The sequence below is a fragment of the Cryptotermes secundus genome, unplaced genomic scaffold (genome assembly GCF_002891405.2).
Source record: "Cryptotermes secundus unplaced genomic scaffold, Csec_1.0 scaffold557, whole genome shotgun sequence".
In the NCBI taxonomy this organism is placed as follows: domain Eukaryota; kingdom Metazoa; phylum Arthropoda; class Insecta; order Blattodea; family Kalotermitidae; genus Cryptotermes; species Cryptotermes secundus.
In genome coordinates this window covers 967,054-977,925 of record NW_019735564.1, presented here as the reverse complement: position 1 = coordinate 977,925, position 10,872 = coordinate 967,054, and the positions used below count along the sequence as shown (strand labels likewise).

The 10,872-nt window shown below is 36.5% G+C and overlaps 1 protein-coding gene across 3 annotated transcripts in view; it reads left to right on the top strand.

Moving 5' to 3' along the window:
* Window positions 1-10,872, top strand: part of LOC111869610 (cubilin) — a 253,251-nt gene that overhangs the window by 116,540 nt on the left and 125,839 nt on the right. For all 3 annotated transcript variants that reach the window (XM_033753496.1, XM_023861259.2, XM_023861260.2), the window contains exons 34-36: window positions 5,715-5,826; window positions 7,008-7,265; window positions 8,640-8,747. In XM_033753496.1, the coding sequence (XP_033609387.1) occupies window positions 5,715-5,826; window positions 7,008-7,265; window positions 8,640-8,747 (478 nt within the window). The remainder of the gene's footprint in view (window positions 1-5,714; window positions 5,827-7,007; window positions 7,266-8,639; window positions 8,748-10,872) is intronic.

The following is a 10,872-nucleotide window of genomic DNA, read 5'->3' as shown; positions in this document are numbered from 1 at the left end:
GGGTCTTGCGTATTTACTCCGCCTGTGTTTATTTCAAAATTTTTCTTTAATTTTTTCTGGTTACCTAGCTCCTCCCTGATTTAAGTCCCACATCACCCCCGATTTGTTGACAGCTGTTCTTAATCGCATGTTATTAGATGATTTTTTTGCTTCACTGATAACTTTGTTGTATATTTTCTTGTACTGACCGTAGTACTTCCTAAATTCTTCTGAAACATTTCCTTCCTTCATTAGCCTGTTAAGAAATCTGAGTCTATTCCCTGATGTCCTTATACCTAGGGTCACCCATCTATTTGCATACTGTTTGCTCTTTAACCATTTTTTAGGCATTGCTATTTCATAGTAATATTGGAAAGTACCTAGGAACTCATTATATGCATCATTCGCTGATTTTTGCTTAAAGACGAGCTCCCAGGTCTCTTTATCTAGTAGACTGCATAGGTATTGGACATTCTCTTCTTTATATGATCTGGCCATTCTGCATTCTCCCTCTAATCTGGTTTGCCCTTTTTTGTTCTTGTGTTGCATCTGCACTCGTATTATCTGCGCATTATGGTCAGAAAATCCTGTGTCGATCGCCTCTAGATTGTATTCCCATAAGTTCTTGTTAATTATTATTTGATCTATGGCTGTTTGACTTCTGGGACCTATTCTCGTTGGGACATTCACTACTGCTTGTAAGCCATGTGAATTTAACATTGTCTGTAGTTGTGGGTCCCCTCCATTTCTTAAGAAATCTATGTTGAGGTCGCCTACAATGATAATGTTCTTCCCTTTGATTAGTATCTTGCTAATTATTGTGTCCATGGTTTCAATGAATATATTAATGTTGCTATTAGGGGTTCTGTACACACAGATGATGATTGTGTTAAATTGTGTGAGTTTGATAATACTAGCCTCGAAATGTTCTTCTTGATTTAGGTCTACGAACAAGTTATAAGGCTTTGCTTCTAGATAGTCCCTGACATAGATGCATGAGCCTCCATGTTGCTTATTCTTCCTACAAAATTTTGAAACAAGGGTGTAGTTAGCAAAATTATAATAACCTATTTCTTCATCCTTCAACCAATGTTCAGTAATACATAACACGTCTAGCTGTAGTGTTTTATAAGTTAGTAGCACTTCTATGTTTAGTTTTTTGTTCCTTAAACTTTGCACGTTTTGATGAAATATTTTAATATTAGTGTTGTCTTTATATTTATTGTTGGTGACCTTGAGTATACCAGCACTATGTTTATCTATAAAAAATCTTTACTTAGCTTGAGTGGGATTTTCCTTGTTCTGGTTGTCATGCGAACTTCCTGCCGCTCCCTCTCTGGTATCACCACGCAGTTAGGGGCTGGGTTTACTGGATTCTCCTTTGATGTATTCCCTTGGGTATCTGCAGTCTCCTCTCCTTGTGGTTCCTCGCACTTTGCTGCCTTGTTGGTACCCTCGGCTTTTTTATCTTGGCTCTTGGTTGGCTTAATGGGCTTTTCCTGGTTCACTGTTTCTTCCTGATCTCCAGTTATATTCTGCATTTCCAAGTTCATCTCCTTCAGATTGTCCGGTTTCCACTGGATTTCTATGGGGATTGTTCCTACCTTTGTTGAGTGGCGTTCAATTATCTTGGCCAGTTCTTTGGAGACTAACTCTTTACCGCTATAATTAAGATGTTGCCCATGTCCAGTGAAGTGCTTCCTTTGGAGTTTCAATTCCATCAGCTCCACATTTGTATTCAGTTTAACGATTTTTTTCAACTGCCTATTGTATTTCTCTACTTCCTTATTTACACAGGATGTTGATACAAGATCGTGTCTATGTGGTGTATTAATTAGGACAATATTTGTCTTCCTTTGTACCTCCAAATATGATGTTAAGCTCTTTATAGCTCCTTTTGTGTTGTTTTTGCTGATGTCATTTGCTCCAACCCATAAAATCAAGATATCCTTACTACCCAGTGTAGCTATTTCTTTTTCTGAAGTTTCCAAAATTTCATTGGTTAGAGCTCCCGGTTTAGAAAAACCTGAAATCATATACTCTTGATCCAGGTTTAATCGAAGCTCAGCCGCACATTTTTTTACATGGCTATCCCCAATTATTAGTACTTTGTGCTTAGCTTTCTTCTGACTATTCACGTGTTTATTTCCCATCTTTATTTGTGATAGTTTACTTGGGTTTTGGATTCCCGCGACCTTCTTTATCGTGTTGGTTGCTTCTTCGTCTTCTTTAAGGTTATGTAGCAAATCGAATTTGTTGTTTGCCGCGGGTATTATTTGTATCAAATTTCTGTTAATATCTTGCCTTGTCCTATTGCTTTTGGAAGTTACAAATATCCAGTCTTCTTCGCTTGATGGAGCATTTGCCTGTCCCCCTAAGCTGTTGTTTTTTCTTGATTCCTTTAAGATGTTAAGTGGCATTTTATTACTTGGTTCAGCTTGTAGTACTTCAATGATTTTCTTGTACGATAATATTTCATCTCTTGCTTTTTGGAGTTGAATACTCAATTCAATACAGCAGAAGCACTTACTTGGTTGGTTACTACTTGTATTTTGTACTTGAAATGTAGAGCGATTTACACTGCACTCCTTACTTGCCGCCATGATAGCTGTCACTGAGAGGAGTGAACATGAACTGGCATGGAAAGTGTTAACCTGATGTTTTCTCTTGATGACTGTTGGATAGTCTGAAATGTGTACTGTTTAATGTCTTCAAATAGTGTGGTTGGTAACCATTAAAGTTTAAGTACATGGATTTAAGCTTAGCTATATTCATTCTGGTCCATCACACTAGTAAACTAATATAGAATAATTGATGCCATCATCCAGTGTGATTCTACTTGTAGATACGAGGGTTGTACTGAAAGTCATAGAATAGAATAGAATAGAATAGAAATAGAATATGCTGCATTATTTTAGTGTTACTTAGCATATATATTGTTATGATTTGGGGTTGTGCGTGACTTATAGGACAAGTTCTGGATTGGATGATTGGATTTATCGACCACTTTTAGACATGCAACTCGAAACTACAGGCAATACAACACTATTAGAACCCTTTAGAATCTAGTATCTGTTGTGTTTCTATTATTTTGTCTAACTTGTATATATAAATTGCATTCTGCAGAATACTAACCTCAAAGTATTTATTAGTTTGGTTCATGGTCAGCCAGTTAGAACCTACGTGAATAGCTGATTGATACACTGGCATGGAAAGTGTTAACCTGATGTTTTCTCTTGATGACTGTTGGCTTGTATGAATAGTCTGAAATGTGTACTGTTTAATGTCTTCAAATAGTGTGGTTGGTAACCATTAAAGTTTAAGTACATGGATTTAAGCTTAGCTCTATTCATTCTGGTCCATCACACTAGTAAATTAATATAGAATAATTGATACCATCATCCAGTGTGATTCTACTTGTAGATACGAGGGTCGTACTGAAAGTCATGAACAACAGTTTTTTGTAAAGTAACATGCTTTATTATTGACAAACCAAATACACAACCTCAGTCTACAGACCTTTCTTTATTTTTCCACATAATTGCCACTTCTTTGTACACATTTCTTCCAGCATTCTGAGAGTTTGAAAATTCTCCTTCTGTAAAATTCCGTTCCAGCCATCCGAAGACACTGATGCACTGCTTTCTGAATTGCCTCCCTTGTCTCAGAACGTTGTCCATGCAGCTGATCCTTCACAAATCCAAAAAGATGGTATTCGGAGGGTGCCAGGTCAGGGCTATAGGAGGGGTGTGGAAGAACTTCCCACCCCATCTTTGCAATTGCTTCCAATGTGAGGCGAGCATTGTCATGCAGGATGATGATGTTTCGTCCCGGACGTTTATCGCGCAAAGCACGATGGAGCTTGTGCAGTGTCTGGACATAACAAGCAGCATTGATGGTTTGCACAGGTTCCAGGAATTTGGCCAGAATAAACCCCTCTGCATCCCAGAAGACTGTGCCCATCACCTTTGCAGCTGATGGCACTGTCTTTGCCTTGTTTTTTGATGGAGAATGCAAATGGTGCCATTCCATACTCTGCCATTTTGTTTCAGGCTCGAAATGTTGAAACCAGCTTTCGTCACCTGTCACAATACAGAGCAAAAAATCATCACCTTCGTGTCGATATCTCTGCAGTAGTTCTGAGGTGATGGCTTTTTGCTGACCTTTGTGGTCTTTGGTCAATAACCACGGGACCCAACGAGCACAAAATTTCCTATAGCCCAAGCTTTCAATCATCCCCTGTACTGCACTGTGCCCTATTCCAAGTTTTCGGGCTATTAAGTCAACAGTCACATGCCTGTCATCTTGAATGATGTCATCCACTCTTTCCTTGTTGCGTTCAGTTGAGGCTGTTCGAGGACAAGCACTCCGAGGCTCATCTTCGATGCTGGTGTTCCCATTTTTAAAATGTTTCACCCATCTTCGAACACTGCTCGCACCCATGCACACACTTCCATAAGCACACTGAAGTCTCTGGTGAATTTCTGCAGCAGGGATTTCCTCTTTCACAAGAAATCCGATGACAGCATGCTGGCAAAACAACATATCGTTGTTGGCCATTTTGTTAGGAGTGATACTGGTCACATGATGCAAGCTGTTGATGTCAGTCATGGTTAACACAACAGCTGGTTCCACCTACCACCATACTCTCTTTCATCTGCTGTTCCCAGGTTGCATGCAAAAAAAGTTGCTCATGACTTTCGGTACGACATACGTATTTAATGCCTTTATGTGTTTTGGTCAGCTGTGACAATCTTTAGAAGGCGTAAAATCAACATATTTAGGAATTTCTATTACATAGCTCGTAATACATATTTAGAAGCTATCATAAAAAAATTATCTGTTTCTGAGATAGTGAGGACTGAAGTAAATTTTTGTAGTTTTAATAATGAGAACAGGTAGAGGAAGATTGCTGCTGGAGAGGATCTGTAAATTAACACAAATTTTGAATCATGGTGGGGGTTTATGTCTTATCTCAAACTTTGAGCTTCAGCTTATTTGATCACAGTTCTGAACCTAGGTTCCTTGGAATGGAATTCTGGGTTTTAACCTGAGATAAGAAGGTTTCCATAATTAATCAAATCCATGATACAGTGCCTTCCCTAGGTGATTAAATGTTCATTCACCTGGTCAGCAAGCTCTGTGTTGTGATTTGAAATGTTCATTTTCATGTTACAGAGCCCTGCCATCCATCTTACACATCAGCAGTTTTCTATAAGATTAATTTTAACATCATCCTCCCAGCTGTGCTAAGATCTTCCACATGGTATCTTTACTTACATCTTCTGTTTCCTTCACTTACTACCTCTCCCATGTTATCTGATTTGATTGAATTGTTCTACCAGTATTAACAAAAGTGTACAAAATTTTAAGCTTTTTTAATATTATTTTTTCTGTTCCTTCTATTATTTTATGTCTTTTAGGTCAAGCTCTCTTCGACACTTCGTTCCCAACATCCAGTTCATCATTTCTTCCACATCTATGTAAAATATCTGTAAAATTATTATTATATTCTTATATTCTGATATTTAGGTCTTTGTAGATGAGACAGAAGATAAAAGTGCCAAAATAAATTGTAGCATGCATTTATTGAATTCGTACTATAGTAACAAGATTGGGAGTCAATGAGAGTGAAGTTATAATGTGTCAGTAGTAATATTGGTACTTATAGAACATTATGCAGCTTGTATTGTAGTTAATGTTTCTGTCTCAAGTGTTTTGATTATTTTGTTCAGGCTTGTGGGGCACGCATCATGGCCGAAGATACTGGGATAATAAGAACACATAACTCTATTTTCTCGGATGAAAACCTTAACTGCTCATGGATTATTATTGCTCCAAATCCAGGTACAATACTTGATTCTTCAATGTCAAAAGTCTTTCAAGAGTTCCTTATTTCTACTCTCCTAGACAGTGTAAGAAGAACTTATGACAATATGCTTTTCTTTAAATCCTTCATATATATAGAGAGGCTAGTGCGATTTATAACTTTTGCAACTTGGTAATTTATGTGGATAATTTTCTTGCAGTAGCCTTCTTCTATCTTAAATATTTCAGATGTAGATTCTTAAAAAGTTTTGTAGTGTCACAATGGTCATATGTAGCACACAAAAAGAATATGTCTGTCAAAATTTTTTTTATACTCATGAACTATCTCCATGCAGAATAGAATGCATATGGTCACCACATTATTATTATTATAATGCATTTAATTCAGTTAATTTGGGTAATTTGAATGAAATTGTATTAATTTTAAGTTTTTATAGTAATGTTCTTTTTAAATTATGTTTATTAATTATAATTGTAATAAGTTTTTTTATTCTATTATCTATGTTAATTAACTAATGTATGTGATTTTAATTATATAACTTATGTAATTTATTTTATGTATCTGGACACATATATTATCAGAGGGACTATTTCCACATCCTAGGTTTTTTACCTGTATGGATATATGGAAAATAAAGGAAATGAATGAATGAATTGTGCACACATGTGCACAATCAGTGGCAAAGGTAAAGATAAAGGTAAAGTTGTCCTTGTGCTTAACCAATTAAGAACTGCACCATGAAGGCGTATGGGGGAGTGGTTGTATAGATCCATATTTTCTTGAATTCAGCACTAACTGGAGGTGATTCCACTGAGTGGTAAAATTATTAATACGTTGTTTACTAACAGTAAGCCTCATTCCTGAGCACAGTGCAAAGCCAGAGATATACATCAGGAGTCTAGCAGATAATTTTATGCTAATGGACATTAGATAGGATTCAAAGACCATGAAGTATGTCATTTGGAAGAGGTCTCAGGGACTAAAGTTATGAACTGTAAAGCAACAGATACTTTAAGAAATCAGGCTGTGGGAGTCATGTAAATCTATAGTCTGAATTACCCCGTATGGTTCATCCTTAAATTTTGTAGGTAACTCTCTGTCCATACCAATTTCCTTTCCCCATGTTATATTCATGGACAGACTGATGTCTTTGAGCACAATAATCAAGCCTTGTTTCCATGCTGATGTTCTGTTTCAGAGGATCGAGTGACACTTACAGTCAATGAAATGAATTTGAGACCAAACTGGGATGGTGTTTGGACTGAAGGGTGCCCATATTATCGTGTTGATGTGAGGGATGGAGATGATGCAGAAGCACCTCTGATAGGAAGTTATTGTGGTTCCAAGGCTCCACCACACCTAACATCTCAGGGATCTGCTATGTTTGTGCAGATCTATTCATTGTATGGGGGTGACGCTGTAACTTTTGCTGCTACATACTCGGTCCTGAGCTCTGGTAAGTTCAAGCACACCGGCTAACTCACACTTCTTAAATATAGTTCATATCCTGCATTTTTTCAGGTTTATTTTTTACCACAAGAATTGCATCTTAATTAAGAAGAAAAGTACATTTTTTAATTCACACACCAGAGTTTTTATTGCGAAGTTAAGACATATACAATCCCACATGTAAGGTATCTCAGTCACATAACAGATTTTGTAAAAAATGATTAGCTTATTAGTATTCCTCACCAAATGTTATTAGGGTGACCAAATTGAGGAGGATGGGATGGTTAGGGCATGTAGCACACGTGGGAAAGATGATAAATGTATTCAAACTTTTGGTCCACAACCTACAAGGAAGACCAATGCGTGGATGATAGAATTAAAATATTAAAATACAAGTTAAAGAGATGGGATATAAAAATGCATAATGGATTCATCAGACTGAGGTCATGGAGTACTAGTAAGGTCTTGTGAACACTATACTGAATTTTCATGAGCCATGAATAAAAGGCAGGAAATTTCTTGATCTTCTCAAGGACTGTACCTCATGAAATTGGTTGGTTGGCTGTTTAATTGGTTGATTGGTTGGTTGGTCAGTTAATTAGGTTATGTGATGTATATTTGTAAATGCATGCTTGCATGCATGTACATGTGTACTCTTGCATGTGTAATTGTTGCCAAACTTTAATAGTCACCATCACCTTATGCATACATTCCAAAATCTGTGCCATGCCTGGAATATTGATGAAAATCTTTACCTTTCATTAATGTGTCATGTTTAGGGTTCTTGTCTTGTGGCTTCATATACACATTCAGTTATCCCTGCCATATCCTGAAACACTGCTGGAAATCATTTTCTGAAAGTCTTTTCAGTATAGTGTCATATAGCGAATGTATCCCTGTTCCAGATCATTCTTCTTTATAAAAATATTGTAGCATGTTTTGCGTGTCACGCTACAAGTAAGTTCACGCCGTTCTTTGATATAGCGAGTTTATTCCGTTCGCTTGCCTTACACACACTTCACAAACATTTGCTCTTGCAGTGTTACAATTACTGCTTGCAATATCTCGGCAACACTAGACTGTCTTCTCTGGTGGATGTTCCAAGACTCTCTTCTTCATCGGCTGGATAAAGACTGACTGCTTCTCGTCGAAGCTGGGCTATTTATCCCCTCGGCCGCTGCTATACAAATGAACCCTCTGTTATAACCATGGAGACTCCTGTTAGAACTACAATAGAGCGATTGTTGTTTCCTATGTAACAGTCTCTTCTAGCGTTTCCATAGAAGTGACTCTTCTGGACTGCAAACGCGTTACAATATTTAGGTTCACATATGTAAAGGAGAAACATAATAAGTAAATTAACATGAACTTATTATTGTAGCGTGTGGTGGAAATCTGTCATCAGAGCATGGCTCATTTGCATCACCTGGCTATCCGAACAGCTATCCTATGGAGTCTGACTGTGTTTGGTACATTGGGACATCACCAGGTGAGTGGTGGTGTATTTATACTGCTAGGATCTAGAGTGTGTCAGCATCCGCACATTTTGAGCCTTGTGTAATGAGTTGCAGGATTGAAAACTAGACATCAGGTATGCTAACAAACACATGTTCATGTTCATGTTCATTTATTTAAAATTCAAGCAGATCCAGATATATGTTGAGAAGTATATTCACAAACCACTGGGTATAGAATGAGTCACATATCAGAACAAATGTTCCAATTAATCATTGGAACAAGTCTAGGCAACATAATCTAAAATATACATAACACAGACATAGAACATAAATAAATATTATTACAAGAAATTGAATGCAAATGAAGAATGTATTAACCATTCATACAATAAAATTCCTCCAGTTTGTAAAAACAGTGCAACACCAGATATCTTCTTAAGGAACTCTTAAAAATTTTAGGGATCTGTACAAGCTCTTTTAATTTAAGTGGTAATTTATTAAAAAATTTAAAACCATTGTAGTAAACACCATTTTGATACAATGATAGAGAGGAAGTAGGAAAATAAAAATTTTCACAATGTCTGGTCTGTACATTATGCCTATCGTAATTGGTAATAAAAAGATTCCTATTCTTTAGAACAAACAACAGGATTGAAAAAATATATTGAAATTTCAATGGTAAAATTTCTATCTAAGAAGATCCCTACATAAGGTCCTACTTCCATATCCTGTCATTAAACGAACAACTCCTTTTTGTAACATAAAAAGTTCTTTGCTATTGGTAGATTGACCCCAGAATATAATACCATAAGATAATATAGAATGAAATAATAAATCATTACCAGTGATGAAAGAGACATATAAGGTTTGACTGATCTGGTCATATAACAAACTCTGGTTAATTTGTTTAAAACATTGTCAGTATGCAAATTCCAGGATAATGTGTTATCCATGCACATACATAGCAAAATAAAATGTTAACAGTCAGTTATTACTCTGTATGCAGACATTGTGACCAGTACTTAATGAGATTACATATCTCAACCCAGTATATTAATACAGAAGGATACATCATAAGGTAACTCATTGCTAGATTGAGAATTAGTATTTGTTTAATGTGGTGGTGTGTTTGTGGATTAATGGCAGGAACTTCTCTGGACGCTCTGAGATCCAGCAATCAGAGGTCTATCATATTACATTCTAAACCCCCAAAAAGTTTTTGTACCATGTCATGAACCCCACATGTTGACCCAAAATACTCTGTAGCCTGTACTGTGTATAATGTAGAGAAATGTATACAACGCTCAGGCCAAACCATTGCATCTGGGATGAAAACACTTGACAATCTTGAGTAGCTCTGAAAGGAATAAACCGTTTGTCTTAGAAAATAGGCCAACGGTGTTAGGATATCAAGAATCAGATATCTCTTCACCTAACAGAAACATTTTATTATGAGAATACTAATGTACACACTTACACACTGTCAATTAAAACAATCTACTTTGGGACTTGATTGTAATCATTATGTTTCCTGTAGTATGAAAATGTCTTACCATATCAGACATACTTCTTGTCCTTTAATAAGCCTTAGTACAAAACCCTTATATGTAGGCTTATCAGCTAAATAGTTTTGACTATTTTTTATCTTTCACCAAAATTCCATTCATATGGTCCAGATATTTATGGTTCAGAAGAATAAAGGTCCAGAAATACCTAATGCAGAAAGATGTATTACCACAATAGGAGTATTATTGACATAAAAATAGCATAAAAGTTACAAAACTCAGAATTATCAGTCTAGTCATTGCACCAAAGCAAGTATCCAGTCCAGATTCTTAAAAAAGAAGTAATAATTTCAGACATTCATCACACACAAATTAGAACGAAATTGAAAAGAGAACTAAGTGAAAAATAAATATCTAGTAAAGAAATCAATTGTCCCATACCACTGGCTTTTAACCCGTTGCCGTGGTTTGACGTGTATGTTTCGTCAGGTATTTAAATCGTCTGGGGGGGTTCGACGTGTATGTTTCGTCCAGCTGCACACCTATGTTATAACGCCCATAATAATTGATGGTTTTGCTGTAGATTGTTAGATTTTTCGCTGGCCTGTTGTCAGTAGAACAGAGTATAAATAAGACACGACTTTATCTGCGC